Below are 17,472 nucleotides of genomic sequence, written 5' to 3'. Positions count from 1 at the left end.
CTTCAGAATAGAATAGAATAGAACAGAACAGAATAGAATAGAATAGAATAGAATAGAATTTTATTGGCCAAGTGTGATTGGACACACAAGGAATTTGTCTTGGTACATATGCTCTCAGTGTACATAAAAGAGAAAAGATACCTTCATCAAGGTACAACATTTACAACACAATTGATGGTCAATATATCAATATAAATCATAAGGATTACCAGCAACAAAGTTACAGTCATACAGTCATAAGTGGAAAGAGATTGGTGATGGGAACGATGAGAAGATTAATAGTAGTGCAGATTTAGTAAATAGTTTGACAGTGTTGAGGGAATTATTTGTTTAGCAGTGTGATGGCCTTCGGGGGGAAAAACTGTTCTTGTGTCTAGTTGTTCTGTTGTGCAGTGCTCTATAGCGTCGTTTTGAGGGTAGGAGTTGAAACAGTTTATGTCCAGGATGCGAGGGATCTGTAAATATTTTCACGGCCCTCTTCTTGATTCGTGCAGTATACAGGTCCTCAATGGAAGAGTCGGTAGAAATTCTCAATTATTCAAGGGATGGTTGTCCCAAAGGTGCTTCTTCAGGAGGCAACTGGACTTGTTTTTTTTTTTCTTTTGAAGACGTTTCGCTTCTCATCCCAGAAGCTTCTTCAGCTCTGACCGAATAGTGAGGAATGGAAGGATTTCATTGCAGACAGCTGGTCATTTGCATCCTTTTACAGGGTCCTTGAGGCCACTTGGAGGTTGTTCTGTGTCCTCAGGTTACCTGATTGATGCTTCCGGTTCCTGTAGTCTGCATTTTTTCTTCTGGAAATCCGTTCCTACTCCCACACCATTCCAAGGGTGTTCATCCCAAATTGTATCGCTAAAAGTCTGTAGAGATTCTCAGTCATCCAGGTCATGGTTGTCCTAAAGGTGCTTTTTTCAGGAGGCAACCGGACTTCCTTGTTTTATTCTTCTGAAGATGTTTCCCTTCTCATCCCAGATGCTTCTTCAGCTCTGACAGAATAGTGGGGAACGGAAGGATTTCTATTCCTTGCAGACAGCTGGAAAAATTGCAAACTACAGGAACCAGGTGACCCTGAGGACACAGATAAACCTCCAAGTGGCCTCAATGACCCTCTAAAAGGATTCAAATAACCAGCTGTTCGCAAGGAACATAAATCCTTCCATTCCCCCACCATTTAGTCAGAGCTGAAGAAGCTTCTTGGATGAGAAGCGAAACATCTTCAAAAGAAAAAAGAAAGGAAGTTCAGTTGCCTCCTGAAAAAGCACCTTTGGGACTTACTGTATTATTAATCTCTAAAGATAAAGGTAAAGGTTCCCCTCATGTATATGTGTTAGTCGTTCCTATCTCTAGGGGGCGGTGCTCATCTCCGTTTCAAAGCCGAAGAGCCAGCGCTGTCCGAAGACGTCTCCGTGGTCATGTGGCCGGCATGACTCAACGCCAAAGGCGCACGGAACGCTGTTCCCTTCCCACCAAAGGTGGTCCCTATTTTTCTACTTGCATTTTATTACCTGCTTTCGAACTGCTAGGTTGGCAGAAGCTGGGACAAGTCACGAGAGCTCACCCTGTTCCGCGGCGCTAGGGATTCGAACCGCTGAACTGCCGACCTTTCGATCGAAAAGCTCAGCATCTTAGCCACTGAGCCACCATGTCCCATTTTTCTACCAATGTATTATTGCTAGAGTTGAACTATCCAGGCATTATGTTTTTACCTCAGTGAACTGAATTACTGACAAGCTGGACTCGGTATCAAAATATTTTATTCGATTTGAAATAATCGCGAATAAAAACTCTGTTAACTGCACAGATTAGATCCCGAATAATATACAGAACAAATTGCTTCGCTTTAAGATAATACAGAAATGCTGGTTATGTTTTAAAATATACACGTGTTTTTAAATTACATTTTTGCATATACACAAAACAGTTAGGGAAAAATAAGACTGTCCCGAGAGTGTCACCGCAATTAATCTGCAACCACAGAGTCATTATAAAAAAAAGTTCTTTTTTTTTCTTATTTCCAGATGAGGATTTAAAATGTCTAGAAATGTGAGCACACTTCATTCTTCAGGCTGTGTCACTAAAATCAAAGAAATTGGCAATTTTACATTTTTTTTTCTTTCCTCTTCCTGATAATTCCAATTTGTTTGAGAGAAAAAGCACATCCTTCATTCTAGAAGCACGAGGGTTCAAAAAAGCTTCCCAGCAGCGAAAATCAGAAAAGGATATCCCCATGCTTGTAACATGCCACCAAGATTCAAGTTGCTAGTAACTGAATCTTAGTTGCTTTCACAAAACGTGGAAAGGTCTATAATACCCTGTTTCCCGGAAAATAAGACCCAACCGGAAAATAAGCCCTAGCATGATTTTTCAGGATGCTCGTCATATAAGCCCTACCCCCCCAAAAACTAAGCCCCAGTTAAGACTGTCAGCCAGATGGGTGCATTTAGTACTGTATTTCCCCTAAAATAAGTGTTGTGTCTCGCTCGCTCTCCCCACAGCCGGGTCCTTCGTATCTCCTGCCGAACGCTGAGGAATGTCCTGGCATGCCTCCAGCCCCCAGTCCTGGCACCATGCCCGGACAGGCCGAGCAAGACGAACGGCCGACGTGCCTCCAGCCCCCAGCCCTGGCTCCATGCCCAGACAAATGGAGCAAGTAGACCCCTCCCCCTCCCCCACAGCATGTGAACCTGAGGAATGTGAATTACCAACAGCTGGAGCCTGGAGAGATCCTCGCTTCCGGAGAATTGATAGGCGGCGGCAACAGAAGGAAGGGAGGGGCAGGCCTGGATAAGTGCTGAGTCATGGAGCCACACCCCATGGCCTATATAAAGGATCTGCTTTCTGGCATTCTCTGAGTCAGGCAAAGTCTAACTTGGATTGCTGAAGTCACTTCCTGATCTCCTGCCTGCCTTGAGAACTCTGATAGGACTTTGGCAAAGCTGCAGAGACACGCTTGATACCTTCCCCGACCCGGCCGTCAGCGGAGGAGTGGGACACGACAATAAGACCTAACTAGAAAGTAAGCCCTCATCCGTCTTTTGGAGCAAAAATTAATATAAGACCGGGTTTTATTTTTGGGGAAACACGGTATATTTAGGGGAAAAAATAACACAGCCAAGTTTTGCACATTGATTATAAATGACAGGATAACACCAAAGTCAATATATTGATTAGAGATTCCTCTCTTTATCGCTGGATGCAGAAGGCAACATTCAGATGTGAAAATTCACATCGGAGTAACAGTAACAGCGAACCTATTTGTCCTCCCCACTCTGAAAACTATTTGGAAGGAATCCAGAAAAACAGAGTTGGAAGGGACCTTGAAGGTCTTCTAGTCCAACCTCCTGGTCAAGCATGAGACCATATGTTCAGGGGCAGTATTCACTTACTTTCCCTACTGGTTTGCAAATGTGAGTGTGCACACGCATGGCCACTTCTGTGCATGCCCATGGCCTTCTGCATATGTGCTTTGCTTGTGAACGCCTTCCACGCATGTACCCGGGCTCAAAAACATGTGTAAATAGGACTGCATAGAGCTGGGACGGGCACACCCACGATTTTCACTACCGGTTCGCCTGAACCGGTTTGAACCGGCTGCCTATATCATTCCGGACAAATCACTTTCCAGATTGTTCCTGAAAACCTCCAGTGATGGGAGTACCTATAACTTCTGGAGGCAAGCCGTTCCACTGGTTAATTGTTCTCACTGTCAGGAAATTCCTCCTTAGTTCTAAGTCGCTTCTCTCCTTGATTAGTTTCCACCCATTACTTCTTGTCCTGCCCTCAGCTGCTTTGGAGAATAGCTTGATCCCGTCTTCTTTGTGGCAGCCTCAAATATTGGAGGACTGCTATCGTATCAACCGCTAGTCCTTCTCTTCGTTTGACTAAACATATCCAATTCCCGCAGTCATTCATCGCACAGTTTGGCCTCCAGACACCTAATCATCTTTGTTGCTCTTCTCTGCACTCTTTCTAAAGTCTCAGCATCGTTCTTGTATTATGGTGACCAGAACTGGATGCGGCATTCCAAGAGTGGCCTTACCAAGGCAGCGTAAAGTGATACTAACACTTCATTTGTTTTTGAAATGTTTCAGATCTCCTGTGAGCACAGCACTTCCCTCTAATTCATTAGAACGGTCTTCCTTTTTCTGGCTTCCACCCAAAACCTAAGAAAATCTTGACATTCGTGTAACCTTTTATTAAAGGACACATAAAATTCAATAAGTTAAATCCTTAAAGCAGCAGTAGCACCTTAGACAGAACCTTGGGGGGGAAAATACGTGAGCTGAACAAAGCCAGAGAAAAACTTTGGGCAGACGTGAAGCCCGAAACATTTCATCCAAATTATTTTGAAAAATACCCAAAGGTGAATTGGTGTTATCAAAAATTATACTTATGATGCCTTTAAATTTCCTGGTATTTAAATAGCTTCTGTATTTTAAGTCGTGTACTTAAAACACGAATTGAATTATACCTACGGAAAGCGTAGGAAAAAGCGTAGGAAAAGTAGCAAAAGAGAATTAATTTAAACCTCATGGCATCGGAAACCAGAAGAAATAAATTGGTGTGCTGCCACAACTTTTATCCTTTTAGTGTGGAATATTAAACACCGCTGTATAATTAATATTTTTGTTTCATTGGAAAGGAAACCAAGTGGTGATGTTGCATTTAATGAGTATTTCACCCCGTCCTTCTTCAACGAAACTAACTTCAATTGTGTAAATCTAGTGAATTCCTTCAATCCAATGAAAATTGCTTCATCTTTTCTGCTAACGCTTGCCTCATCACAATATGTTTCCTCAAGTTTTGCACTTCATGTGACAGGTTCACATCCCAGATAAACACAGAAGATTGTATCCCTGTGAAGAAAATCATATAAAAATAATCAGCACAAAAAATGGTGGGCACATTTGTTAGTTCTTGCATTCAGGAGCCAAAATAGAGAGGTAGGTCAGGAATTCATCATTGGGATGTATTTCTATGCAACAACTGCAGTAGTATTCAGTGAGTAGATGGCAGTATTTACAAGTTTGGATCTCTAGTATATGCTCTATGTTCTTTTGTTATAAGTAGTTTCCTGTTTCCTGTTACAGTTCAAATAGTTGAGCAGTAAAGCACATGGTGACTGTGCTTTGTTTGCTCTCTGTGGTCCTTTATATAAACAGAATTTCTAACAAAGTGACAGGAAAGGAGAAAGGGAAAGAGGAAAGGCAAAGAAAGAGAAGGAAAGATGGGAAGAGAGCAAGGAAGGAAAAATAAGGAAAGAGGGGAAGGGAGAAGAAAGGAGAAGGAGGAGGGAGGGAGGGAGGAAGGAAGAAAGGAAGGAAGGAAGATTATAATGAGTGAGGAAGGTCTCAGGGAAGTCCTGCCTTAACGCTTGGCCACCAAAGGTGCCCCCGATATGAGTCCTGTGTCAATGCCATGGCCACCCCCATCCCCCACAGGTAGTATAAAAATCTTAATTTGTCAGCTGTCCCAGAACTAAATGCTGGTGCTGTTCATCAGTAAACAGAATCCTTCTTTCCAGTCAGCCTCCATTTTATTTTTCCAGCGCCTTTCTCCCAGCTTGGAACTGAACTAGGTGGGTTTTTCTTCCCACAGCAGCCATGATTATGATTGAAGCCTTTTTTTTTTAAAACCACATCCGACGCATCGCCTTGCCAGAGCTAGTGTTGCGGCTCACTGCAAAATAAGGACAGATGAAGAACAGACGCATGCTTACCTTTAATGTGTCCGTCTTTGCTCTCCTCTTCATGGCTGTAACCCAAGACCAGAACGACGTTCTTGAGGGCGCCTTGGATCAAAAAAAAAAAAAACGAATTAAAATATTATCCTTTATTCTTCAAGGGACTCTCCTGTCAAAGCAAGTTGACTTTGTATATAATATACAAATGGATGAGACTATTGCCTTACACAATGTAAGCCGCCCTGAGTCTTCGGAGAAGGGCGGGATATAAATTTAAATAATAATAATAAAAAAAGCAAAAACGCCAAAGCATCAGAAAGTTGTGTGAGATTTGGCAAGTCTTCCTTCCCACCATTTTGGAGACAACTCAGGAAAATCTTGCTTCTACCAACCTCATCAGACTCATCAGCGTGTTTAAAGCTTGGGAGAAAGATATGGCCATCCAGGAAGCCAGGGTATTTGAATTTCAAATGTCTCCCAGTTGGAAATGAGACAAGTTACATTTCAAAGTCAAAGAAATAATTGGCTCTTTACTCCAAGGGTGTCAAACACAGGTCTTGCAGCCATATCCAGCTAGTGGGGCCGTCCTGGAAAATATAAGGGACCGTTCTGTGTGGCTTCAGCCCAGTCTACCCAACGGTGGCAAGAAAACCAGCAAATGCTCAGTCTTACATATTGGAAAAAAGAACCCTAACATCAAGTACAAACTTGATGGACATTACCTAACTGACAACCCCCACCCTGTCAAAGATCTTGGAGTTCTCATATCAAATGACCTTAATGCCAAAGCTCACTGCAACTACATAGCGAAAAAAGCCCTAAGAGTTGTAAACCTAATTTTACGCAGCTTCTTTTCTAAAAACTCTACACTACTAACTAGAGCCAAGAAAACATTTGCCAGACCTATTCTTGAATACAGCTTATCCGTCTGGAACCCATACCACATCTCTGACATAAATACAATAGAAAGAGTCCAGAAATATTTTACTAGAAGAGTTCTTCACTCCTCCGAAAACAACAAAATACCTTATACCAACAGACTTGAAATCCTGGGATTAGAAAACTTACAACTCCATCGACATGACCTGTGTTTAACACACAAAATCATCTATTGCAATATCCTTCCTATAAAAGACTATTTCAGCTTCAATCGCAATATTACAAGAGCAAAAAATAGATTCAAGCTAAATGTCAACCGCTTCAAACTTGATTGCAGAAAATATGACTTCTGTAACAGAGTTGTTAATGCTTGGAACTCACTACCTGACTCCATAGTCTCTACTCAAAATCCCAAAATCTTCAACCAAAAACTGTCTACTATTGACCTCACCCCATTCCTAAGAGGACCATAAGGGGCGTGCATAAGAGCACAAAAGTGCCTACCGTTCCTGTCCTATTGTTCCCTTCATCATATCAAATTAATATAGCTGATGCATATTTTTTTACATATATGTATATATTTTCTTCACTTAGCAAATTTCTCACTTAGCAACATACGCTTTTGGGCTCAATTATAAGGTGATAAGTTGAGGACTACCTGTATGTACAATATTTCTTCCTGTTACTTAAAGTAAAGGCCAAAGACAAATCAAACAAACAGGGTGTTAAATTTCTTGATTTCTTAAAACCAAGAGTGCAGATGTTGTTGAGTTTTTTTTTTTTGGTATATACGCTGGAATAGCTCAGGCCGTTAAGAGCCTGTTATGAGAACACTGTAGCCTGCAATTACTGCAGTTTCAAGCCCGGCCCAAGGTTGACTCAGCCTTCCATCCTTTATAAGGTAGGTAAAATGAGGACCCAGATTGTTGGGGGGGGGGCAATAAGTTGACTTTGTAAATATACAAATAGAATGAGACTATTACCTTATACACTGTAAGCCGCCCTGAGTCTTCGGAGAAGGGCGGGATATAAATGTAAACAAACAAACAAACAAACAATTTACCTAGCTGGGTTGTCATCATGAATCTCACTGAACGACAGAAATCATGTATGATCCATATGGGGAGGCGGGTGGACAGGTCAAGTAGTAAGAGGTAGCCTCCTCCGGTGCCGACCCACAAGGCCGTATTTTTCTGGAGACAGATGCTCTTCACTCGTCCCGGGTAAGCGAGTTTTTGCTTGGATTCTGTATTCAGTTTTGGTACCCCAGCTCTGAAAAACAGGAGAGCCTGTCATGTCCGAACCCTGTCAGATTTTTCATGCTTTTTTTTTTCCCCTTTGTGTTTTATATTTTGATAAACTAATAAAAAAGTTAAATGGTAAACTGTGTCAGATCACGTTCTTCCATTTGGAAGATAAGATAAGATAAGATAAGATAAGATAAGATAAGATAAGATAAGATAAGATAAGATAAGATAAGATAAGATAAGATAAGATATACCACAAGATAAGATAAAATGATAAGGTGAGGTGAGGTGAGGTGAGGTGAGGTGAGGTGAGAAGATAATAGAATAGAATAGAATAGAATAGAATAGAATAGAATAGAATAGAATAGAATAGAATAGAATAGAATAGAACAGAACAGAACAGAATTTATTGGTCAAGTGTGATTGGACACACAAGGGATTTGTTTTGGTGCATATGCTCTCAGTGTACATAAAAGAAAAAGAAAAAAAAATACCTTCATCAAAGGATTGCTTTCGCCGCGAGCTTAAGACACATCTGTTTATTTGCACAGGACTGGACTAGAATTTTAAATTTTGAATTTGGTTTTAATTGGGGTTTTTATTACTTTTATTGCTATTTTAAATATTCGGCCTTATTTAATAAGTTTTTTAATTGATGTTTTATTCTGTATTTATATGTATGTTTTTTATCAGGCTGTAAACCGCCCTGAGTCCCTCGGGAGATAGGGTGGTATAAAAATGCGAATAAATAAATAAATAAATAAATAAATAAAATAAAATAAATAAGATGAGATGAGAAGATAAGATAAGATGATAAGGTAAGATGATATAAGATATAAGCTAAGATAAACTAAGATAAGCTAAGATATAAGATATAAGATATACTGTAACATAAGATAATAAGGTAAGGTAAAGTAAGATGGGCTGTGCTGTGCTGTGCTAGGGTAGGGTAGGGTAGGGTAGGGTAGGATAGGATAGGATAGGATAGGATAGGATAGGATGAGACGAAGAGGAGAGGAGAGGAGAGGAGGGGATGGGTGGGGAGGGGAAGAGAGGAGAGGAGGGGAGGGGAGAAGAGAAGAGAAGAGGATAAGATAAGATATAAAAAAGAGAAGAGAAGAGAGATAAGATTTAAGACAGATAAGAGATGAGAGATAAGATTAGATATAAGAGAGATGAGAGATATGGTAAGATCTATGAGAGATGAGAGATAAGATGATGATGAGATACAAGAAAGATGAGACATAAGATGATAAGATAAGCAAAAAGATTAGCCATCACTGAGGTAAGGTAAAGTAAGGTAAGATATCTGTCATTTTTTTTTTTACTGTGAGCACAGTGGCCCACATTAAAAATGAAATTCTGTTGTCTTCTCTTCAGAGAAAATATATATCTACCCAAACATCTACATAACACACTTGCACATATGTATATATACACACGCTATGTACATACATAAATATATACCTCGCAAGATATCGCAGACTCTGTGGGATATCCGATACTCACTTTAGTAGGTGCACACAGTCAATTAGTTCGCAAAGCTTCTCTGCCTTTTTGTCCCAAATCTCAACAAAATAGCTGTCCTTCTTTGCCAAGTAGATAAATTTGTCTACTGCTATAGAAATAATATTGGCATTGCAGTAGTCCTTGTGACATAACCTGAGACAGACAGACAGACACACAAAGAAAAAGAAAATCAGAAAATGATGTTGTGGCGTTTACACCACAGGCTATACAATGCATAAACTGATTAAGGCGATTGATTGTCGACCCTGAAGCTGGCCTGACTGAGGCCATTTTGAGACTTCGGTGCTGACAAACCAGAGAAGAGGGATAGGGAGGAAGGAATAGAGATAGCTGGGGTGTTGTAGGCGAAGCAAAACACTTTCTCTGGGAACCAAGGACATTCCTCCAGGTGCTCGGAAGGCGGGGACTGGAGTCACCTAGTGTTGTGCCTCGCCCGCCCTCCTCTCCGCAGCCGGGCCCCTCCCATCTCCTGCTATCTGAGCCAGAGACTGATAGTGAAGAAGAATGGCCTGGCATGCCTCCAGCCCCCAGCCCTGACACCATGCCCGGACAGACTGAGCAAACAAACCTCCCTCCTATAGCACATGAGCACGAAGCCAGCCATGAGCTAGAATTGCCGGCAGCTGAGCAGGAGGACAAAACGTGGACAGATCCCCGCTTCCGGAGAATGGAGAGGCGACGTCAGCAAAAGGAAGGGAGGGGCAGGCCTGGATAAGTGCTGAGTCATGGAGCCACACCCCATAGCCTATATAAAGGATCTGCTTTTTGGCCATTCCTTGAGTCAGGCAAAGTCTCATCTGGTTGCTGAAGTCACACCTTGGATTCCTGCCTGCCCTGAGAACTCTGACAGGAATTTGGCAAAGCTGCAGAGGCTTCGTGGCCATGCTGGATACAGACTTCCCAGACCCGGCCATCAGAGGAGGAGTGGAACACGACACTTAGCAACTGGACCATGTGACTGATTGTTTTGAGAAAGTGCCAAACTTTCACTTTTAATTAGGTGGGAAACCGTGAGAATATTCAGAATCGGTTTTCCACCAGCCTGTGCCAATATGACATATCCAATAAACCTATTCTTCGAGGAAATTGCCTGCCTCAGAGTTTTGTTTGCTATGGGCATGTTACTTGGAAACCTGACAGTGATAAGCAAACCACATCCAGTGATAGCATAATGTCTGTCTCATTGTGGCTGGGAAGTCATGCCCTGTCCTTGGAGCTGGGTGGGGAATGTAGATTTTAGGTGTCTTTTGTCTGTCTCTCTGTGTGTGTGTGTGCTTTTTAATCGGATCAATTCCAGCCTTCTGTGAAGACTTTTTGTTTACGAATGGAATAGTTTGTCCTGGTGAATGGAAACTATCCATTCACAAGGGCCGGCCACTTGAGTGGTTTTACTTCAGGAAAGCCTTTTTTTCTTCTGGGAGGGCAGAGGGGGGCATTTCTTTGCTAATGTTGGAGCTTTCTTATCTTAAAAAAAGGGGGAGATTCTCCCTACAATTTCAAATTACAATGGCGCTGAAGATGTTGCCATCGTAGCATCCTCAGGGTGACACGATTGCAATTCCGACACTTGGAAACCAACTCACAATTATGGCGGTTGCCATTCGTGGTCTCTGTTGACAAGCAAAGTCGTTGGGGAAGCTGGAAGGAAGCTACAAATGGCAAACATGGAGTTGGGATTTGTGACTGTGTGGAATTCACCCAACTGCGAAATAAGTTGGGGTGATCACATGATCTTTGCATTTGACAACCGCATCGCTTAGTGACAGAACTCATCTTCTTTTAATGACTCCCATAATCCCTTGCAAGGTGGAATCTGGGCAACTGAACAGAGCTGTGTGTTTACTGGCCGGATGCCCTTCTTGTCACCAATGAGGAGTTATATTCAGCAGATATATTTTCAATAGCGATCGAATTGTTGGCCCCAAATTACAATCATTAAGTGAGGACTTCCTTTCATTAAATAAACGACATTTGCTGCTTCTTGATTTCTGTTTGTCTAGGCATTTTCTTTCTTTCTTTCTTTCTTTCTTTCTTTCTTCTTTCTTTCTTTCTTTCTTTCTTTTTGGATATTAAAGCAATAAAAAAAAAATTAGGAACCCTCAACGTGCCACCGGAAATATGCAGACAAGATCATCTTCCAGACAGAGTGAAAAGCAACACTATTAAAAAGTACTGTATTTTTTGGAGTATAAAGTGGGTGAAAATTTAGGTGCATTTTATAGACTGAATACGGGAGTTTTTGGCGTCCTGAATCCTCTGGCGTCGCATTTTTGCCCTCCCCGGCCCCCAGAACCACTCTGCAGTTCTCCGCACGGTCCATTTTTGCCCAAACCGAGCCCGTTTTTGGCCTGCAGTGTGTGCTTCTGGGGGCCGGGGAGGGAGAAAAAGTGACGTGCGGAGCCCAAAAACATTTTTTTTCTTATTTTCCTCCTGTAAATTTAGCTGCGTCTTATAGTCCGAAAAATACGGTATGTTTTAGGAATGCAGGTAGAAGACAGAAAAACCCGCCTGATAAAAGATAAGCAAGACAAACGTACAGTTGACTCGTCTTGGTCTCGATGAGTTTGTGGGTAGATAAATCGCTGGACAATGATAATATTTTCGATCCACAGCCGCCCCAGATGGTATTTCTGTCGGAGGAATAATTTGATTCACTTAAACACATCAGTGGAGTGCTGTCACTTCCGATGAGAAACATCCTTAAGGGTGCGGCACATTTGCCCTGCAGAGAAAACACAAGAAAATAAACATAGAATAATTGGGTTATAGAATAGAAAACAGAGTTGGAAGGGACCTTGGAGGTCTTCTAGTCCAACCCCCTGCCCAGGCAGGAAACCCTACATCATTTCAGACAAATGGTTATCCAACATTTTCTTAAAAACTTCCAGTGTTTTTCACATTCACAACTTCTGGAGGCAAGTCGTTCCACTTATTAATTGTTCTAACTGTCAGGAAACTCCTCCTTAATTCTCAGTTGCTTCTCTCCTTGATTAGTTTCCACCCATTGCTTCTTGTACTGCCTTCAACTGCTTTGGAGAATAGCTTGACTCCCTCTTCTTTGGGGCAACCCCTGAGATATTGGAACACTGCTATCATGTCTCCCCTAGTCCTTCTTTTCATTAAACTAGACATACCCAATTCCAGCAACCGCTCTTTATATGTTTCAGCCTCCAGTCCCCTAATCTTCTTTGCTGCTCCTCTGCACTCTTTCTAGAATTTCAACACCTTTTTTTTTTAATATCGTGGCGATTCTAGGTTCTACTATATCTCAAGACCTAAGATCCTTGAAGGTCTTCTAATCCAAGTCCCTGCAGGAGACCTTGTATCATGGTTGTCCAATTTCTTCTTAAAAGAAATTTAATAGGGGCCTCTGTGGCTCAGACTGGTAAGACAGTCTGTTATTAACAGCAGCTGCTTGCAATTACTGCAGGTTCAAGCCCCACCAGGCCCAAGGTTGACTCAGCCTTCCATCCTTTATAAGGTAGGTAAAATGAGGACCCAGATTGTTGGGGGCAATAAGTTGACTTTGTATATAATATACAAATGGATGAAGACTATTGCTTGACATAGTGTAAGCCGCCCTGAGTCTTCGGAGAAGGGCGGGATATAAATTCAAATAAAAAAAAAAAGCCTGCAGTGATGGAGCACTTAGAACCTCTGGAGGCAAGTTGTTCCACTGATTGTTTTCACTATCAGGAAATTTACTTCTCCTTTCTTCTAAGTAACTTGGACCTCTCTGTAATCATCTTCCACCTGTAGGTTCTTGTCCTTGTCTCAGATGCTCTGGATAATAGGTTGACCCTCACTTTTTTGTGATGGGCCCTGAAGTAGTGGAAGACTGCTATCATGTTCACCCAAAGCCTTATTTCCTCAAATTACTGGCTATTAGCAATAGCATTTAAGCTTACATGCCGCTTCATAGTACTCTGCAGCCCTCTCTAAGCGCTTTTACAGAGATCAGCACAGTGCCCCCAACACTCTGCGTCCTCATTTTACCGACTTTACAGACATTATTCTAGTCATACTGATGTCAAAGTTTCTGAAATTATGCAAAACTTGCAACTTAAATTGACACGGCGCTCCTACAAAAAGTTGTCTCTAAATGAAAGGCAACGTTGTTGTAAAAAGAGCCCATTTTTTAAAAAAAGCGAATTAAAACTAGAAAATAAAAGGGGGACGACAATATTGAAATCGATAAAACCACTAATTCAAGGACAATCTGTACAATTCCGTTTCGCTTTATTGCCCCCTCTCTTCCTGCTATTATTTGAATAGCATCTGTCAAAATTTAAGAAAGCGTAAACTTTCTATATTAACGCAAAAAAAGGGTTTATTACGAACAGGTCTGCCATTAATTCTAACTAAGCTAAACCAGCTACAGGTACCGGAACAGACTTGTAAGTGGATCACAAGCTTCCTAACAAACAGGAAGCAGCAGGTGAAGCTAAGCAAGATCACATCGAATACCTGTACAATTAGCACAGGGGCCCCCCAAGGCTGTGTGCTCTCCCCACTTCTCTTCTCTCTGTATACCAATGACTGCATCTCCAATGATCCATCTGTTAAGCTACTGAAGTTCGCAGATGACACAACAGTGATTGGTCTCATTCGAGACAATGACGAATCGGCATATAGACGAGAGGTCGAACGACTAGCCTTGTGGTGCAACCAAAACAATCTGGAACTGAACACACTCAAAACCGTAGAAATGGTGGTAGACTTTAGGAGAAACCCTTCCATACTTCCACCTCTCACAATACTTGACAACACAGTATCAACAGTAGAAACCTTCAAATTTCTAGGTTCTATCATATCGCAAGATCTCAAATGGACAGCTAACATCAAAACATCATTAAAAAGGACAACAAAGAATGTTCTTTCTGCGCCAACTCAGTAAGCTCAAACTGCCCAAGGAGCTGCTGATCCAATTCTACAGAGGAATTATTGAGTCTGTCATTTGCACCTCTATAACTGTCTGGTTCGGTTCTGCAACCCAACAAGAAAAACACAGACTTCAGAGGATAATTAGAACTGCAGAAAAAATAATTGCTACCAACCTGCCTTCCATTGAGGACCTGTATACTGCACGAATCAAGAAGAGGGCCGTGAAAATATTTGCAGATCCCTCGCATCCTGGACATAAACTGTTTCAACTCCTACCCTCAAAACGACGCTATAGAGCACTGCACACCAGAACAACTAGACACAAGAACAGTTTTTTCCCGAAGGCCATCACTCTGCTAAACAAATAATTCCATCAACACTGTCAAACTATTTACTGAATCTGCACTACTATTAATCTTCCCATAGTTCCCATCACCAATCTCTTTCCACTTATGACTGTATGATTATAACTTGTTGCTGGCAATCCTTATGATTTATATTGATATATTGACCATCAATTGTGTTGTAAATGTTGTACCTTGATGAACGTATCTTTTCTTTTATGTACACTGAGAGCATATGCACCAAGACAAATTCCTTGTGTGTCCAATCACACTTGGCCAATAAAAATTCTATTCTATTCTATTCTATTCTATTCTATTCTATTCTATTCTATTCTATTCTATTCTATTCTATTCTATTCTATTCTATTCTATTCTATTCTATTCTAATTACATATCTCTTGGAAGACTGTAGTGAATATGTACCTTGACTGCCTGGTCCTCAAAAATGGCCAGCTGTCCATTGGCTGTACCCACCAAAAAGACGTTCCTGTACTTGCTGAAATTGAAGGAGAAAATGCATAAATGAATTAAATTTAAAGGCATTAAATGAATTGAATGAAATAAAGACTTTCAGTTAAATGTGTAACCCTGGAGATAAGAAAAGCTGAAATCGCCGGCCCGTGTACTAAAAGGACAAGCTAAATATGTCAACCTCAAAACAGCCCCGCAATTAGCCCTGTGTCAAAAGTCAGCAATCATGCTGCTCACGCGGTGCTCAAATCATACAATAACATCTAAGTACACGATGACTAACTAAGTCGTTTCATTTAAAAAAATCAACACTTCTGTATTTTTAAGGCTATTTTGAAGCAGTGTGCAGAATGGAATCTAAATTCAGCCTTACAGAGTCAGTGGTGGGATTCAAATAATTTAACAACCGGTCCTCTGCCCTAATGACCGGCTAGGTGGGCGTGGCCACGGTGGGCGTGGCCGGGGCTGTGTGACAGGCAGCACTCGGCCTTTTGCACACACACCCGGGAGCAAATATGGGCCTAGTAGGCCTCCTTGCATTTAACTGGGAGCCAAAATGGGGCTTGTGAGGATTTCTGGAAGGGGAGGGGAGGGTTGGGGCGGGGCCAGCCAGCAATTTAACAAACCGATTCGACCAAAGTGGTGCGAACCAGTTGAATCCCACCATTGGCCTTAGTGTAGGAGTGGTAGAAGCTGGGGGCGGAGTCAAAAGAGGCATTAGCCTAGAATTCCTATGTAGCCACAAGCAAACTAAGCCCAACCCACCTTGCATTCCATTGACCCTTATCTAACTCTAACCAGGTGCTGTTAGTTGCGAAGATCCCCTACGCATCGGGTTTTTTAGCAATAAATCAATTTAATTTAGGCCTTCACAAAAGGACACGGTCTTTTGTGCCTATCACGTACTTATGCTTTGACAAAGGACTGCAGTAAAGGCAGGTGACCGAATCAGACATCGTGTGAAACCGATGCTTGCGTTCTTCATCTTGGGTGTGAAAGGCCCAGAGGGATCCTGATTGGGTTCCTGCAATCACCCAGTTCTCCTTTTCCGCAGAAAATGTCACCAAGGCCAAGCACAATATCCTAATATCCTCAACGTCCTGTGAGAAGAGAGGGAGGGGTAATGATAAAATGACATGTGATATTAAAATTAGAAGTGGTGTGTATAAAGAAGATATTTTCTGGAAGACTTGGAAACCATTTGTGGACTTTGCGCTTGCAACATTGGACGCTTCGGTACCTGTACCTCGAGAATGTGGATTTTGGCGATCGTGAGGATATATCCGAAGACCCAAATCTTCCTTTTTTATGTATAGCACAAGGGTGTAATAATGTATTTTCTTTTTGTTTGTTTGTTGCAAAAAAGTAATAAAAAAAAAAAGAGAGGGAGGGGAGGAAAAAGAGGAAACTTTGGACCACGAATTCATCAAGAATAAATAAATAAATCAAAGAAATATGAATCCTAATGTGCACTCGATGTGCTTGGACTTACAATGGCTACAATGGTTAAAGCAGCGGTCCCCTGGCTTTGTGGACCGGTGGTGACCACGGTAGTGGGGGGAGAAAGACAGAGGGGATGGTGTGGGTTAGGGTTACAAACCGGCTGCGGCCCAGTCCCAGGTCATGGCCCAGGCATTTGGGGACCCTTGAATTAAAGTATCTAAGGCAGTGTTTCTCAAGCTTGACAACTTTAAGACAGGTGGACTTCAACTCCCAGAATTCTCCAGCCAGCTGTTGTGGCCCGCCAGCGGATCTGGCAGCAGATTCGGACAGGGCCGATCTTGGATTTTGGAGAAGGCTCTGATGAGGGCTCTGTATCGGAGGCAGAGAGGGGGCCAGGGCTGTAGGCCAGTTATCAGCTGCCTTTGTAGTCAGTGAGGCAGAAGAACAGCTGGAGCCTGTTCCCAGTCTATGCATGCACAGGGTTGCCAGATAAAAGACAGAAGAAGGGTCGACTTGGGAGTAAGGCCACCACTGGACGATTTTAAGAGGAGCAAAAGGGGAGTGGAGTTTGCAGGAGACAATTAGTTCATTACTGCATCCTTGCCAAATATTGCGATGTCTGAAAGATATCAGCCTGGCTACTCTCCACTATCTTGAAAGATGGCAAGTAAGGTCGTGAAATGGAGCAAAACCAGAAAGTTAACAACCGGTTCTCCCAAAGTGGTGCAAACCAGCTGGTTCGCACCACTTCGGGAGAACCGGTTGTTAACTTTCTGAGCATTTTGGCGAACTGGTTGTTGGAAGAAATCATTAGGGCAGAGAACCGGTTGTTAAATTATTTGAATCCCACCACTGAGCAAAACACATTGTCTTGTTTAACAACAGAAATGTGTGTGGGGGGGCTCAGCTGTGGTCGTAAGTTGAGGACTACCTGTATTCTCTTTATCGCCGGAGAAGCACAGCATCGTATGTGGTGGACATGTGCAAAAGT

The 17,472-nt window shown here is 42.1% G+C and overlaps 1 protein-coding gene across 2 annotated transcripts in view; it reads right to left on the bottom strand.

Moving 5' to 3' along the window:
* Positions 1 to 1,958: 1,958 nt before the first annotated feature.
* Positions 1,959 to 17,472, bottom strand: part of LRRK2 (leucine rich repeat kinase 2) — a 114,305-nt gene continuing 98,791 nt past the window's right edge. For both annotated transcript variants that reach the window (XM_058189535.1, XM_058189534.1), the window contains exons 45-51: positions 15,945 to 16,138; positions 14,991 to 15,063; positions 11,877 to 12,061; positions 9,319 to 9,471; positions 7,626 to 7,834; positions 5,720 to 5,791; positions 1,959 to 4,856 (exon numbers count right to left, since the gene is read on the bottom strand). In XM_058189535.1, coding sequence (XP_058045518.1) covers positions 4,735 to 4,856; positions 5,720 to 5,791; positions 7,626 to 7,834; positions 9,319 to 9,471; positions 11,877 to 12,061; positions 14,991 to 15,063; positions 15,945 to 16,138 — 1,008 coding nt within the window. In that variant the 3' untranslated portion in view covers positions 1,959 to 4,734. The remainder of the gene's footprint in view (positions 4,857 to 5,719; positions 5,792 to 7,625; positions 7,835 to 9,318; positions 9,472 to 11,876; positions 12,062 to 14,990; positions 15,064 to 15,944; positions 16,139 to 17,472) is intronic.

Source organism: Ahaetulla prasina, chromosome 7 (genome assembly GCF_028640845.1).
Source record: "Ahaetulla prasina isolate Xishuangbanna chromosome 7, ASM2864084v1, whole genome shotgun sequence".
NCBI lineage: Eukaryota > Metazoa > Chordata > Lepidosauria > Squamata > Colubridae > Ahaetulla > Ahaetulla prasina.
Note: the sequence above shows the minus strand (reverse complement) of the source record. Positions and strands in the feature narration are given on the sequence as shown.